This window comes from Drosophila rhopaloa, unplaced genomic scaffold (genome assembly GCF_018152115.1).
Source record: "Drosophila rhopaloa isolate 14029-0021.01 unplaced genomic scaffold, ASM1815211v1 contig_115, whole genome shotgun sequence".
NCBI lineage: Eukaryota > Metazoa > Arthropoda > Insecta > Diptera > Drosophilidae > Drosophila > Drosophila rhopaloa.
Genome location: NW_025334990.1, coordinates 2,999,408 through 3,016,816, shown reverse-complemented (window position 1 = coordinate 3,016,816; position 17,409 = coordinate 2,999,408). Strand labels below are relative to the sequence as shown.

Here is a 17,409-nt window from a genome sequence, read left to right as displayed (position 1 = left end):
GCATAGCCTTTAATATGGCACCACAGTTTTTAAATATTGTAAATTAAGCGATTATGTCTTATTATTAATTGTAATACTAAATAGAAGCTATGAATAATTAGAACAAATTTGTATGTATATATTATAAATGAATGAACAAATTTAATTTTGCATTTATTTAAAACACTTTAATATTTATTTATTTGTAAAATGTAAGAAAGCGAATTTAATTACGAATTTTTTTATAATAAAAAAAATTTTATTATTATTATTCTTGACAGGAAAACAAGAAAAAGCAAACTTCGGCAAGCCGAAGTTTATATATCGATTTATATGCCTATATTACTAAAAACAATGAAGCAATGTCGATTTTGAAATGCATTTTTCCATCGTTTCTATGCTATATGATATTGTTGTTTGATTTTAACTGAATTAAAACCATAATTCCAAAATATTAAAATATTAGTTATAAATCCCAAAGAACAACAAAAAAAGTTATGATTTGTTTGAATTGTTTTTCCAATTGCTCCTATGGGAGCTATATGATATAGTCGCCCGATCCGTCTCGTTCCGACTTATATACTACCTGCAATAGAAAGACAACTTTTGAGAAAGTTTCAAGCATATAGCTTTACAAATGAGGGACTAGTTTGCGTAGAAACGGACAGACGAACGGACAGACGAACGGACAGACGGAAAGACGGACATGGGTAGATCGACTCTCCTGGTGATGCTGATCAAGAATACATATATTTTATAGGGTCGGAAATGTCTCCTTCACTGCGTTGCAAACTTTTGACTGAAATTATTATACCCTTTGTACAAATATATAAGCTATATTGGGTTACTATCTTTAATAAATATATTCGATAGGTATAGGTACAATTGTCCAACAAATGTGGATATTTAGATAAATGTTAGGTATATGTTTGTAGATAATTGATGTAGCCAAAAACCTATTCATTTTGGGCATTACTTGTCCTTTGAATTACTTTCAAGCCAGGTCTTGTGATGGAACAAATTGATGAAGACTTCGGGCTTCTTGGAGCAATCGCCCAGTGCCATTATGCCCGCCAACTTGCCATCGATGACCAGGGGAGCGCCCTTGTCGAAGGAGCAGCTATCGGACTTCTTGGTGACGCAAATGTTCTGCTCCGTGATGCCAGTGGACATGCCAAACCAACGCTTTCGATCCTTGGAGCATGACTTCGCATCCTGGAGGCTAACATCTAGTTTTCGTAGTACATACGCTGAGACGGTCGCGCATGGTTTCCTCAGCATGGCCCCCCAACTGACGATGCCCCAGCCGGAGGTTGTGGCATTGGCCTTCAGATCGGGCTCCTTGTCGATCACCTGGATCTCCTTGATGCTGTCCGTGAGCTTTAGAGCTTCGCACAGGTTCAGCAGAGCCAAGTTGCTGCCATAGTTCTTCTTGCCGGACTGCGGGTGGATGGTCACTTTGCAGACCCCTACCTCAGTGCCACCCGTGCCCCGCGAGCTACTTCCCACGGAGACTTTTAGGCTGGGCAGTGCCTTCTTTGCCACGCAGTCGGAGGGCGCGATTATGTATTTGGTGTTGAGGATAACACCGCTGCAAATGTTCTTCTTGTCAGATCGAATCGATGCCTGCCAAGGCACATCCTTAATCGTGACCACATCGCCAACGATCTCACAGTTATTAGGAGCTCCACTTGCCGACCACGGAAGGATCACTAGAAATAGTAGACAAACTGTCTGAAGCATTTTGTTGTATATCTAAATTCCTTTTGCAAGGCACATGTATTTATAAGATCTGGAGGAAAATCGAAAGAAGGGGTGACATTCTAAATTGATTTGTGATTGGCCCCACTATTATTCAACCGTTGCGCAATGTTCTTCTTTATTCTGAGATCTTACAAGTGTACCTTAAATAATTAATATTTTTTGTATTGAATATAAGATAAAGTGGTGATTATAACAAAGTTCCATTATGTAGTTTGATGTTAGTTTATTACTATTATAAGAGGCCCTTGATTACTCCTTGGTATTATCATCGAGCCATGTCTTGTGCTGGTTGAGATTCGCGTACACATCGGGCCTAGCGGAACAGCCTGGCTTGGATAAAATGCCCACGAGCTTGTTGTCCACCACCAAAGGGTCACCCATATCATAGACGCTGGCTCCCTTGCCGGATGTTTGGGTACAGAGTGTCAGCTCGGAGATTCCTTTTAGCAAGAAGGAAAATCTAAGTCCAATCTTTTTCCAGTCTGATGAGCACTGATTTTGGTTGAGGATCTGCACCTCGGCGCTGTGCAATTGCTTAGGCAGATTAAGAAACATATCGGTTAACGGGTCGAAAAAGCCGCCAAACGCCCTGCCTTTGTCAATATCGAACACACTGCCCCTTCGGGCACCACAGCCGGTGACATTGGCCTGTGAATTGTCCTCCGGAATCTTGTCGGAGCTCTCAATTGGCTTTATTTCATCGGTGGCCACCAGTGGCTCGCAGGTCCTCAGGAGGGCAAGATTGTTGTCGAAGCGCCAGGATGAATACTGTGGATGTACTTTCACCTTGCAGACTCCCACCTTGGATCCGCCCGATTCGCAGCTGCTGGTGCCCAACCTTAGTTGCAGATCACTTACATCAAAGCCATCCACACACTTGGCGGCTGTCAGGAAGTAGTTGTTCTTGACCAACACACCGCCGCACTTCAGTTTAGAGTTTGCTATAAGCGAACCATACCATGGGACTACCTTAATACTTTCTGTATTGCCGCCTATGATGCGATGTTCTCCAATGACCAGCCAAGGCAGAGCCACAAACTGGAGCAAGACCAGGGAGTGGAACATTTTCCCGAACTGACTTCAGCACGAAATAGGATCAGCTTTATATGGGATCAGCGGTGGATTGAGCAGGCCAACTATCAAAAAAGTCATCCATCATTTCGTTTGGAATTTTGTTGCTATGTAACTTTTAATGAAAATGAAAGATTCAGGAATGTGTAATATAATATCGAAAAAATATTTAAGAATATTGGGTGAGGTAACCTAACTAAGGTAAGTTCATTTGAGACAAGAAACAGGGAAATTTCAATGGTATCAAACAATATCTGAGCTTTGATACGCTGTATAAAGTGTCTAACCTAACTGATTTTTCAGCATTGATAATTCAAAAGTCCCAAAAAAAGGCAAAGGTTTAATTTAGTCAGAATTAAATACAACTTATAGCTTTGTTTCAGAAATTATTTAGCTCAGGAGCCACTTTTAGGACTAATACTAATAACTTTCAGTACAAAAAAGGCTCAGAAATAATTTAATGATATAAAAAAGGCCAAAACATTGTTTCACTCTAAATCGAGTCTAACAACTAACATTTGCAGTCAAAAAGAGAAACGTTTCTGTTAAGCCGTACTGACATTTCAGGGGAAAAAAAGCTTCTAACCAATCGATTGAATATAAGTCCGAACAATTATTTATTCAGTTGCCTTTTCATGCAGTTGGTAATCTATATTCCCAAATTATACTGTATAATTTAAGCAACCGCGTGAATTCTTTCCGCTTAGAGCTGCTTTAACCCCATTCACTGCGTTGCAAGGGTATAATTAATAATATTTTTATTAAACTATATAACTGTTTAAAAGCAAAAACAAACTATTGGTATTTACCAAATAATGTTTACTATTTTTATAAGTCCCCAATAATATTTCTTACATTTAGACACAACAATATGATACAAATGCTTTTTGCATAAACCATTACTTTCTATTTTAAGCAGATAAAAACAATACAAAACAAGAAAGGAAAGCTAACTTCGTGCGGAGCCGAAGTTGAAATACCCTTGCAGAATATTCTGTAAATTAATTCTCCAAAATTATTCATATGATGCATTCTTAACACTCATAAAAATCCCAACTTCCTAACTTTTAAAAGTTATGGCATTTCCACTCGTTCAGTTAAATGGCAGCTATAGAATATAGTCGGCCGATCCTTATGAAATTTGGTATGTCGGATTGATTGGTCAAAAATTAAATCCATAGAAAATCCAAACTTCCTAACCTTACAACCACCAAAGTTATGGTATTTCCGATCAATCAGTTATATGGCAGCTTTAGGATATAGTAGGCCGATCCTTATAAAATTTGGTAGGTCGGATTTATTGGGCAAATATAAAACCCATAGATAATGCCAACTTCCTAGCTTTACAAACACCAAAGTTATGGCATTTCCGATCGTTCAGTTATATGGCAGCTATAGGATATAGTCGGCCAATCCCGGCCGTTCCGACTTATGTACTGCGTGCAAAGGAAAGAAGGATGTGTGCAAAGTTTCAATTCGATATCTTTAAAACTGAGAGACTAGTTTGCGTAGAAACAGACAGACGGACAGACAGACGGACAGACGGACATGCTTATATCAACTCAGGAGGTGATCCTGATCAAGAATATATATACTTTATAGGGTCGCAGATGTCTCCTTCACTGCGTTGCACACTTTTGACCAAAATTATAATACCCTCTGCAAGGGTATAAAAACTTAAAATTAACTGAAAGCTGGATATTTTGTTAGGTAAAATTAGTAATCCAAATTAAAAATCCGCTTTGTAATAATCCGTCCTTGACTTTCGGCCTGTTAGAGTAGAAGCAAAGAACATTTATTGCTATTAATGAATTGCATTGATTGCAATATTCGAGCTTTTATCCGTCACATAAGTCACAGGAAAGCGGATTATTTATTTTGAATGAAGAGACACACTCAACTGTGGACTACCTGCCTCAGAGAAGAGTAAATACCCCACTTCACTTGCACTTGCCTTTGGATCCCCGGATAATCTACTTAGAATCAACTGCAGTCTGTTTGAGAATCTTTTCAATCGGCTGGAAAATCGCTTATGGACAAAACTCCCCCTCAGCTGCTCCTTCTGGCAGAGCTTTCATTTAGCTACATTTAACGTCAATTGTTTTATGACTACCAGCAGCAGGAAAAACAAAGTCGGACAAAAGGAAAAAAGACTGGCATGCCGAAAAAAAACGATGATTTATTCAGCGCGAAACGGTTTAAGGAGCAAAGAAAAATCTTAAAAAAGAAACACAAACTAAAAACTTAGCACAGAGCGCAAAATTCGCTAAAGTTGCATTTTCCTTGGCTTTTCCGTTTGGCTTTCCTCCGGCGCCAGTCTTTTGTGGAGTTTATCTTGCGGCTGTGGTTGTACTGCGTTCACCTGAATTGGACCATGGAGCAGGTGGCTATTCAGGTGGAGCCTGCTGCTGCGGTCACGCTTTTCTAAGCGTTTTCTTATCGGCAGGGGAGGGTGTTTTCGGGTGGGGGAAAGGGGGTAAGGGGGGTAGCGGTACGACGGCCACGTGACCGCACGCTTTTCCAGATTTTTCACTAAAAGATTTGCAGCATTTCGGCTGCGGCCTTTTGTTGCAGTCGCCTTTTAGCCTTTTCGCATAAAAACGACGCTTGGATGCGGTGCCTAATGGGCAACTGTGCGGCTGAGTGGTTTGGCTTAGCGCCGAGTCCTTGACAAGGCTCTCGCTTTGTTTGTAATTAATAACACTCGATGCTCTTTCAGTTCGGCCGCACATTTCCATAATTAAAAGGCTACAAAATCCACCACTCGCACCCACCGAGATGCCGCTTAAAGATTTAAGATTGCAGAAGGAAAGACGGTTGCATTCCTACTCGTAAAAGGGGTTTAATTTCATGCAACTCGAAAGTGGCAATAAAGACTGGGCCGGGCATTCCAACACGCACACATTGCAGGTGGAATCGAGGATTCTGCGAGTCGCAGGCCATCAAATGGCAATGAAGATGTTCAGGCATTCCGACTCCGACCCTGTGTTCGTGCAACAGTTTTGCCATAGAAATCTTTCAATTTGCCTTCAGCTGGCCTGAACGGATAATGTCCCCGAGTGTCGAGCGCAAAAAAATAAATACTCAGCCGGAGAAAAGTCGAGAAAAATCGGGGCGAGAAGGCGAAACAAAAGTGAGATGAAGGACAGTGGTAACGGGGAGGGGAGAGGGGGTTGAGGCAGCTCAATTGCAGGACAATCAGCACAATTGATTTCCCCAAAGTGCCCGCTTCCGGGCCCCTCTGGCAGCCCAGCATTAAAAGGATTTAATGCCATTTAAGCCAAACAATGTGAAGACAGTAGAAGCCGTAGTGGCAGCAGCAGAAAGCAGAAACGTCAAAAGAGTCGGCGAAACGGGGCGAATCAGCGATTCCGCCCCCCCCCCTCCCACCCTTCTCCCCCATCGCTGACTTGCTCCTTACTCACTCGACAAAAAGTTTATCAATAAAATAACTTGTCGGCGAGCGGACTCGGGAAGTCTTGAGAGCCAGAGCTTGACTCCCCGATTCCCCGTCAAGTCAAGTCGAAAATTGCAGCAACTTTCTGTCACAGAGAGCTCTCGCCCCGTCTCGCTTCCTCTTGGTCATTCCCCCCTCTCGCTCTGGCTAACGGACTGGCAGCTGGCTTGTCAACAGCCAAAGGACAATTCAAGTGCTGCAATCCTCGAGAAGTAACTTCAATTGCACTCATAGTTTCGGTCGTAGTACAAAATTGCCATATGACGTATACGCCATGTATGACAATGGCAAACCAACCTGCTGTCTTGTACCAACCGATTCTGAGCCCCTCTCGAAGCCAACTTTCTGGGTCCGGCAATTAGTGCAGCTTGTAGGGGGCGTGGTTCACTGGGCCCGCCTTTCATATGCCCTGATGGAAATGAGTCTTCAAATTGATTATGCATCTCGGTGAAGTAATGCGAACAGGATTGATCCTTCTCAAAGGGACAATTCTTGGGCACACAAATACAACAAACATCTTTGGTAACTTTAGTCAAAACATGTAAAGAACTTTAATTCAAAATCGATTGAATAATTGTTAGGCTCAGAGATCAAAATCATCGAAGATTCATTTTTAAAGAGCATGCTTGAAAATTTAAAAGGAAATAAATTCTCTTCTGTGTAAATTCGTCATCATAAACAATTTTACATCATTTAAAAATAAACTTTTCCCTCAAGTGGAACAGGCTGTTAGACAGCATTTAATTTAATTACTTAAATATTTTAAATCTTGGTGTACAGAATTAAAGTTATTTAGTATTATAAAATATTATTTTATTCCTAAATAATATATTTTGAGTACATGCTACTTTATAAGATCATTTTATTAAATATTTTATTATTAGACTTTCATAAATAAGTTTTTAAATAAACAAATAAATTGTAAAATACATTTTAAAAGCAAAAATCGTTTTTAAATCAAAATTGTTGTTTTTTTCTTTCAACAACACTAAAGTTTAAATCAAACGAACACCTTTTAAGCAATTTTTTCTTGGGGTAACCTTCACCCTTCCGTGGCAACAAATCTCCCTATTTTTGATGTCACACAAATCCGGGTGAAAGCGACCAATAAATTATTTAATAAACATCCCTACGTGACTCTGTCTGTGACCTTCCGGTGGCCACTTGAGCAGAGACCAGGTGAGAATGCAAGGGCCACCAATACCAAACCGATCCCAATGCTAATGACCAATTCCGGACAAAAAGGCAAGGACGAAGCCAAGTGTTGGCCTCGGACTGGCGTTGCATTCTTGACTTTGGATTGTCTCAAGTTGCCTGTTCTCTTATGCACGAGAACGTGCAACATTTTGTAGGCCTTTTGCCCAATTTGGAGCCAAAGAGCGGAGGGAAATGTGTGGAAATGGGGGAAAAGTTCGCTGGGCGTTTCGGCAATTTGCAAGTTGACTCTCCGCCGGGTAAGTGGCAAATGTGAAATTGTTTTGCTAGTGGCAATAAAAATGAAGGCAGAACAAAGGCAGCCTGACAGCCGAGAGACAGCAGACGAGATGGCTATAAATGGCTTGGCTTTGCCCCATCCTCAACCCTTCTGCCCCGGCTTCCGCTCACATGGCTGACTTAAACAAATGACTTTGGGTAACGTCCTTTTGCTTGTTTATGCATAAATTCTAAATAATCCTGAAAAGTGAAATGCGCCAAAAATGCGCTGCGCTCTTTGCCACATTTTCGTAATGTTTGCCAGCTGGATTAGTTGACTCCAAGTGGGTTGAACCTCTGCATTGCTTATTTCCTCTATCCGTCTCTTTCCAGCCACGCCTCCTCCGCACCCCGCTGATACTAAATATCCCTGGCATATGCGTAATAATGCTGCGTTATCAATTTATCCCGGTTTGGTCTTCTTTCGTTGTTGCTTCAATGAAATTTCCATTTTTTCTCGTTTCAATTTCATTCTGTTTTTTTTTTTGTTGCTTTTGCAAAAAATTCAAATTACGTCAAAAATATCAAGTGAACCGCAATTTTCGTACAACAGCCATTATCCTTATTTTGTCTGTGTGGCCTTGTTTTTGTATATTCTGCAACCCCCGTTCACGGCAAATTTTCAATCAATTGCTACTCTTTCAATTTCATGCATGAGAGCTGCCTAAAAGGTAAAATGTTAGTTGACCAGCCAGCAAGCTGCCACCCCTCTTCAACACCGAAATAAACCCGACACCCCCTTTCCCCCATCTATTGTTGCGGCTACAATTGAGGTATTCAAAAACTTTTACGGCCCAGACGGAGATTGCCAAGCTGGCTCGGCTTGCATTCAACCAACCAACCAGCCAAACCCACCCAACAACCCAAGCCCACTTGAATCGTTTATTGTTTTAATTTTACTCACAGGCCAGCAGCAAAGGCATTTGCACATTGTTTACCATTCTGGCATTTGGCTTAGAGCGCACATTTGATGGCTGAGAAGGGGAACCGGTGTTGTTCGCATGCCATAAGTGAAATTGACTGACGCCTGTGCGTATGCATCATGAAATTACACAACTCGATGGAAATCTCCTACTCCTCGTATTTTGTATCACTCATTTCAAAACTCCAAAGGCTTTATTGGCAATGTAAAGACCGCCTGACTACCTGTCTATTACCATCTTCGGAAATCTAAACGGATTTGCGAAAGGGGGTCGCTATTAGTTAAATGAGGCAATAGCTGACTCCAATTAGTTATTGCACACAACAGTCTTGGTTTCGAGTTACCGAAATATAATTATTCGGAAAGGAGTATTGATTTTAATTGCATTAAACAGTAGTTTGTTACTGACCAAAATTAACTTTTGTTTTAATCTCACATGTAGAATAAGATAGAAATGTCGGCAATTAAATGTATTAATCCTGGTTTACATTTACTGAAATATAATTATTCGAAAACGGCTTACGGCAATTTTGAATTTATTGGCCGTCATTAAATCGTAAAAAGTCACTGGTTATAAAGAAATGTACTTTTATGAATTATTTATTTATTCGGTCTTGTTCATTTTTTTTTTTTAACGGACTGTTGCTTTGTTTTTTATTTTGTTATTTTTTCTGCTTAAATTCCCGAAATCACACCTTTTATAAACAAAAAAGGAAAGGATGAACTCAGCTTTTGAATTAAGCATTTATTGGCCTTAAAGGCATTGGCAATCAACAATGCTTGTTGGTTAAATGGAGCCGAACGGTTGCAACTGCCACATGCCCATTCCATGCCCCTTCGGCAACGAAGCCAAGGGCAGCCAGCCGTCCAGTGGGCAACTGCTTTATTTTAGAAAATTTAGTGGCAGCCACTATGGCCAGTGCAACAATTTTTGCACTTCTCTATGGCAACGGTCAAGAAGTGGCCGACAGCAAACAAAACAAAATGGCAGTGGCTATTACAAAAAGTTGTTAATTTTTACGTAATGGGAAAAGTTTTTAATCTCGCCAGCTAACCCGAAACAAACACATGCGAGAGCCCAATAAAATCCGGCTTTATGGTATCTCTGGCAGCAAATAAAACCTCAAATAGAGCAGCGAATAAACCAAAACCAAATTCAGTTGCAGATGCATTAACGGCAAAAACAGCAGCAACTGACGAGTTGGAAATAAAAATTAAATTTTTGTGGCCATTTCAGCCATTTACAATTAACAGACCGAATGGAGTCGAAACTAATTTAGCCAGCAACCTCTAATTAGTTATGCATCCCAAAAATTCGATTTGCAACCCATAAATAGTTGCCGTTGTTATCGTTGTTGCCATCAATAAGTGATAAACTTCAGACAAATTTGTCAAAATTAACTGTCACAACATTTACAAATTGCGGTTGGATGTTTGTTGCAGCTGTTGCCGCAGTCGCAGTAATGTTGTTGCCGCACTTGGCTGGCGGCCAGCAACATGTTGCTGGTGAAAACCATGTTGCCATGCGGTTAGGAAGCAACATGTGGGCCACCAAAAAATAATAAGTGGGTAATAAACATTAAAGTAATGTATTAAACATTGACAGCATCACGCTCGTATTTATTTCCAAAATTAAAAATAATTGTTAAATTAAAAAAATAAAAATGTAACTATAATTGTAATTGACTTAAACCTCTTATTTTTTAAGTTGCAAATAAAAATGTACATATAACTCTTATATACAAATTTCAAAATACAAAATAATGGAATGAATTATTAACACTACCTTCTGCCCGTTCAGCTACTTGTATATTTTCGAACAATATTAGAAATTTTGAAATTTTGTAAAAAGTATATTTTTAAACTATATCCTATAGGTGCCATATAACTGATTGATCGAAAATGCCATAACTTTGGTGTTTGTAAAGTTAGGAAGCTGGGATTTTCTGTGAGATTTATATTTGGCCAATCAATCCGACCTACCAAATTTAAAGATCGGCCGACTATATCCTATAGCTGCCATATAACTGATTGATCGGAAATGCCATAACTTTGGTGTTTGTTAAGTTAGGAAGTTGGGATTTTTATAAGTATTAAGAATGCATCATATGAATAATTTTGGAGAACATAATTTACAGAGTATTCTGCAGGGGTATATCAACTTCGGCTCCGCCCGAAGTTAGCTTTCCTTTCTTGTTTTTGTCTACTTTTATTAAAAATTAAAATTTAAGTTAAAAATTAATTAATTAATTAAAAATTAATTTTTTAATTTGTATAATATAAGTTGTAATGTAATTGTCCTCGATTAAAATAGCTGAAACTAGCAATTATCTAAACATTTATTCTACTTTCACCAGTAAAAACATATGTTGGTTACATTTCCCTCTTAATTGATTTTCTTCACCATCAAACTGTCCTGATCAGTTATACTGCATATTTAAAAATAATGTTATGAAACCGATGTGATACCTTGATTAAAACATATTATTGCACATTCTTCCTAAAATGTAAGTCTCTGGCATAAAAATGAAAGTCATAAGTGGCCTATACTATTTACACTTAGTGGTAGTATTATTAGTGTGAAAGTGTCTCTAATTGTGCAATTGCCATTTAAAGTCCCTCGACATCTGTTATTCCATTGCTTCATTAGCAGCCAAACCAACTTTTTATCATATAAGCCAAAAGCGACACATATCAGCCACAAAAACTAATCAGCACGCACTGTTGAGCTCGGTTCGGTTTGAGTGCGAATTGGGGCTTGCGTTTCCCTTTTTTATTTGAAAACTTCTTGAGAGCATAAATTTCAATCCCGCGAGATATTTTCAGCAGCTGCAAAGTTGGCCAACAACAGCTCGAAATTAAGCTGTGACAGTGCCAGCGTGGCTATCACTTGTGCCAGCTTCAAGTTCTCCAAAACTGAAGTTCCAGTTCCAGTTCTCTGGAGTTCGGATCGTTCTTTGGCCCCATGGCGGGCATAGCTGGCAAAGTATTAAAAGTGTCCAAATGATGATTGTTTTGGTTATGGCCAAGCCCTCGGTTTCAGTTTCACACCCGGCTAAGACCGTCGAGTGCACTGGGAATTGCGCTGTCTGCGGTCGCTGCCTGACAAATGTCTTCCGTCTGCTTCTAGGTTGACTTTTGTTCCGGTCCTGGATTTATTTCGATTTGCAGCAATTTCAGAAGTTAAAGCCTGCTGAGCCGGCCGAGATTGTCCTGTAATTATTCTTCATATTGATTTTCATTCCCTTGGCCAAGGAGGTGCAGCCGCAAGCAGTTGTTAATCATGCACGCGTTGCAAGGAAAATTCTCCAGTTCGCGAGGGTCGCTATTGCAGTATTTACACGGGCAAACCACACCCTTAAATTCTTAAATGTATTTATTATTGTTTCCATCATTTGTTTACTTTTTGCGACGCAAAAAAAAAATGTTGTTCAACGCATTTGACGAATTTTTTACCAACATCCATGTTTTTGGCAGCGGGTGGAGCTACCCGGGTTGTGAAGTCAACGGCATCAGAGACAAGGGAGCATATAAAAAACCCGCAGAAAGCAATTATGCTTAAATTAAAACTCATTCATTTTTGGGGAGGAAGGGGTGAAAAAAATTGCAAAACCCATAACAGAATCGTTTGTTATGTGAGTAATATACACAAATGCGCATATACAGATGAATGATAAATATGTGTGAACATGAAAATTCAATGCCAATGCCCAAATAAGTGAAAAATTTATGCAATTCTTTTATTTCGTCGGGTTTTTTTCTCATTTTCCCTTCCACAATTTTTTCAAATTCAACGGATGCTGTGGCTTGTCGTTGTTTGTTCTATCCCCTGCCATCGTACCCTATTAAAATGAGTCCAAAAGCAACAGAGAAATCAATGGCTACGAAAAACATTCGGTCGCTTGGCTTGCATGGCGTATGCTTGATTTGTCGCACATTACGCATACGCAATGACTTGCCAATTGCAGCCAATTAGATGCTGAAAAGATGCCTTAAAGTTTTCAGGTTATCCCCAACCCCAACATGTATCATACACAGAATTTTGATTTGAAGTTGGGGCCATCATTTCGCTTGCTTTTGTGTTTTGTTTGGGGTTTTCTGTTTGTTCTGCTGCTCCTACTTATTTTTTGCCTCCTTTTATTCTATTCTTTATTATGCAGTAAACTTTCTCGGCAGCCGAGCAAAGTTTTCCTCAAGAACGAGAAAAAAGGAAAATAATTTGTGAAAAAAATAAAGTTTTTGGCGACCATATCCAGGAGAAAGTACGTGACGGGTACCTTAGACTAAATTCAATTCCATTGTGTTCAAAGCGGGTGGTCGAAGGGGGGTTGTAATGCATACTTTGTTGCCTGGTTACGTGAGCCTGCTGAGCCTATTTCCCCCGAAGCGAATCATCGCGAAATTCCCCTAATTAAGGATGGCCAAAGGACCCTAGGATCTGCAGTGTGATAACTCTACCTGCAAATAATGGGAATAAGGCAAATGGAGAGTGAGAAAAATATACAAACCTTTTGGCCATGCTGACATTCTCGCTTTGGGGGCAGCATTATGGCTATCATAACTCAGTCAGTCAAGTCCTCCATCTTCATCGTGGTCTAAGCTGCACTTTGCCAGTTTCTTTCTCTCATTTTTTTCGGTACGCTATTCTCGGCTTTTTTATGGCCTTGTCAGGCGAGACTTGTTTGTTGCTGCTGCTGAACTATTTAATAATGTTCTCCCCACAGGAGAGCCAACAATGGGACAAGGTCTGCCACCTTTCATGGGAGGCCAAAGTTCATTTGCAAGTGCTGGATAGTGGGTAACGATAAGCTGGCTTTGGGGTATGTCCAATTTTAACCGGTTTCCGATCTGCAACTTTTGTTGAAAGAAGAAGACTTTGTTTAAGATTTTCACTTATTTTAATTAATATTTCTGTTACAGTCTACAGTAGCCATATAGCTAAATAATAGATAAAATGAAATATTAAAATACAATTACATTCATTGTTAAATATGTTCTTACTTTAGAAGCTTTGAATTTTACATTTGTTGAATTTGAAAGTGTTCTTCTAATTTTGTTCGGCTTTTATTTTTATTTTGCAGCTTATTCAAGAATTCAAAATTAAAAAAAAAGGTAAAATTTTACTAATTCTGTTTATGAAATCCAATATATTAGGACACATTCGTCTTTCACACTTAGTTAATAACCATGGTAAGGATCAGTTGAAAAAAAATTAACTTTGATTAATACAGAACACGATATTAATGGCAAATTTTATTATCTATAAAAAAAATAGCTTATAGCAGTTTTATTTCACAGTGTTCCTTCACTTAAAAACATAAGCCTGAAGAAAATCAAAGAAAGTTCGACACAATTTTCTAGAGGCCCGCTGTTTTAGCCCAAACTCTATTTATAACCTCAAGTAGCCAGAAGCTCATACGTGCCAACAAAATGGTAACAGAAAACCATTATATTTGAATTTTAACGCTTTCCATTCTTATTAATTAAATATAGCTCGCTGACTTTAATTGACATAAACTCTGAGACGTCGAAAAAATGTTTAACAGATTTTTAAGCTAACGAATTTTATAACCTGCCCGTTTGTTGTGCACTGTTTTTTTTACTGGGTACATCACTAGTCTTTTTTATCCCAGTCGCAGTATTTTTTCTGCACCAGGCGCTGCAGGAGCGCATCCCAACTGCAATCCACTTTTGCACTTAGCAGGGATAACGTGCGGCTTTTTGTCAGGACACCAAAGGGGCGAGGGGAGGGGATGTCAGTTCAGACAAAGGAGGTCTACAGGTTGTCGCAAATATCACACCAACTTGTCATGTCCAAACAGTTGATGGTCGTGTCAGACTGTCCTAAAGCCTCAGCCTCCTCGCCATTGTTTTTTGTTACACAACAAAAAGTGGGAATGAATTTTGTAAAAACTTTACGATTTTTCTAGATTATCAACAAAATTTACTTTAAAAACGATCTATATATACATATATATATAATATTGTCCAATATCACAGACAAATAAGTATTTCAAATTTGTAATTATTTATATATATACTTTTTATTAAGATTTTTTCTCCGTGCACTCAAGAAAATTCCCATTTCAATAGAAGAAAATACGACCAGGATGGATGGGTATTAAGTAAATTTCAATGATTTCTATGATAGCTCATATCAGTTTGGCTCGTGGCCATTTGCCTTTTCGCCGCTAACAAGCGCTGCTAATTGCACTCGCACACACACACACACACACACAGATGCGCACGCACACACGCCCATAATGAGGCGGTGGCCACAAAGCAAATCCAGGAAGGAGCGGGAAGACGGAGGACTACGGTGGACGCAGGACTCGGCAGGACTAATGGCTCTCCGCTTCCGATGCCGCATCAGTGCAGTGCGCAGCACAAAAATTTGCAGCTTCTTTCGGCGTTGGCAAAAATTTAATTTAGAGCCAAAAACGTAACGCAGTGTGCAGTCCCCTGTAACAGACCTCCTCCCTGGTGCACATTGCACTGGACCTAAAGGATCTGAAATGGGTCCCAGACTGCCACGCCCCCTGCCCCGACTGCCCCCCACCGATGGCCCATACCGCTCGCCTTGCCGCTCTGCCGACAACGTAATTTATGGCATTCCAGGACGGCCTTTGGACACTGTAACCGCATTTCTTGTTGCCACGACTCCGGCTCCGACTCTCCGCTTTGGACCATTGCCGTGTTTAGAGTTGTCCAGCATCCAGCACCCAATCGGTAATGGCCAGGGGGGGAGGGGGAAAGATCTAGGAAAAGCCAACTCGAAGGAAGGAAGGGGGAAGATAGGGAGCTACGAGCTGTGCGAGTCAAGAGTCGGGAGCACCCCGAAAATGCTGTGAAATTAAAAAATGTGCTGGCCAAAATTAACGAAAATGGGCTAAGGATTTCACCGGCACCATCCAGCAATTCACCCACAAATGGGGGCTAAAAATGAGGTTTTGGGGGCAAGTGGTAACTTTTATCGCTTTTGCACGCTGAAGGTACAAATGAAAATGTTCCTCATAAATGAGAAATTGATATTAAAGGTGTTAGATGCGTGACTGCGATACAGTACTAAGTTAAAGAAATTCGAACCATTTATTAGAACATTTAATTAACGACAGAACTTTCTAAAGTTTTAATTCAATTTTAAGTCATAATTAATTAAATTTTGTTAAATAAGGTTTAGAAACTAACTTTCAAATAACTTTGTGGTAAGAACAACTCCAAAAATTGTTAGTAAATCTAAACCAAAACATAGTTTTAATAATAAAAATTAAGTTTAGCCAATAGCTCGCTTAGCAATAACTTTTGTTTGCCAACAATAAGCGAAAGATAATTGGAATTAAATCCAAACAAAATCAAAAATTAGTTTGGCACTTTAATTACAAAATGCAGCTAGGGAGCCCAAATCACATTTTTTTGAAAAACAATTCCAATTAAATCCGACGTGGAACTCAAAGGAACCACAGGGGGAGGCGAAAAGGGAGGGGGATGGGCTACATTTCACACCTCAAGTTCATAATTATGTGCATTTGATTTTCGCTCACAGAACACACGAAAGTTTCCACAGGACAGGACGCACGCATTTTCCACTTGGTTGCACTCATCTGCCCCTCGCTGCCCAGTTTTTCGCAAATGGAGAAAAAGTTTAAATGTTTATTTAGTTGTTTATTTGTTTGCTGAGCTTTGCTCGACTATTTGTTGTTCAGTTGAGTGTGCAGAATTTTCGCCCGGCTAAATATTTTCCCGGTTACCTTTTCAAAGGCTGTTGGCCAACAATAGTTTTTCCCCTGGTTTCCCTAATTTTCATCTATCTTTTCTTGGGCGGCTTTTTTGTTGTTGTGCAACAAGGCAAAAAACTAATTTTGAAGTCAATTAGAAATGTTTTTACATTTTTCTGGTAATGGGGGAAGGTAAATAATGTGTATTACCGCTTAGTTGGAGTTAAGTGGGCGTAAAGGAATTTAGCCAACGGATAACAAGTAATTTTTTGGATCAACGATCAAAGTGATGAAGTTGACATGGGTTTAAAATTGCTATTTTTTTGGTATTCATTTGGCATATGCATGATGAGCTAAAAACATTTACCTAATTATTTAACTATTCCATTTCCAACAAAATCAGATTTAAAGCTAGCTAATCCTGTTCATATTTATTTAAGAAAATTTTAAATTTCCTATTTATATTTGGTGTCCGTACAATAAAAGTATATCTTTTAAATTTCACATCCATCTAAGAATAAATTATTTACACCGATAATATTATTTTCATATCAAACAGATAAAAAAATAATTTCACCTAATTTAAATGAATTTCCTGCTAAAAAATGTATACATAACCCATTTGCCGCTACAAATATCTTTAGTAACCTATCAGATGCATGGGTTGTATCTATGATCAGTTTGAAAAGAGTGTATACCTTCCTTGGAATAGCTTAAATGTGAAGTGTTATACAGCTGTACTCGCTTATTTCCTGTGCTTATTGTCGATTTCCCGGCTGCCAGCCAGCGGTACCTCTTCCGCTCATTTTTCCGCAATATTTGCCAGCAGCATCAGCCGAGTTTTTAGCGATTTATGATCCGAGAGTGTGCGCTCCCAGCCGGCAATTGCAACGGATATAAACATTTCTCGCTGAACTCATTTCATCCGCACATCGGAGGGGAGTTGGCCAAATACTGGGACTGGGACTGGTCCAAATGCCACTTCCTTGTGATATGGCACGTGTCGTTCTATGTGCGAGTTCCATATA

General features: G+C 39.5%; 2 protein-coding genes across 2 annotated transcripts; both read right to left on the bottom strand.

Annotated features, from left to right (window-relative positions):
• Nucleotides 1-832: 832 nt before the first annotated feature.
• On the bottom strand, nt 833-1,722 carry LOC108053801 (trypsin-1-like). Its single transcript, XM_017136525.2, has one exon. It carries the CDS (start codon nt 1,720-1,722, stop codon nt 952-954), a length of 771 nt encoding a protein of 256 aa, XP_016992014.2. The 3' UTR covers nt 833-951.
• A 119-nt stretch (nt 1,723-1,841) lies between these two features.
• On the bottom strand, nt 1,842-2,808 carry LOC108053802 (trypsin delta-like). The gene has a single exon (XM_044461831.1). The coding sequence runs from the start codon at nt 2,806-2,808 to the stop codon at nt 1,993-1,995; it is 816 nt and encodes a 271-aa protein (XP_044317766.1). The 3' UTR covers nt 1,842-1,992.
• Between the last annotated feature and the right edge of the window lie 14,601 nt (nt 2,809-17,409).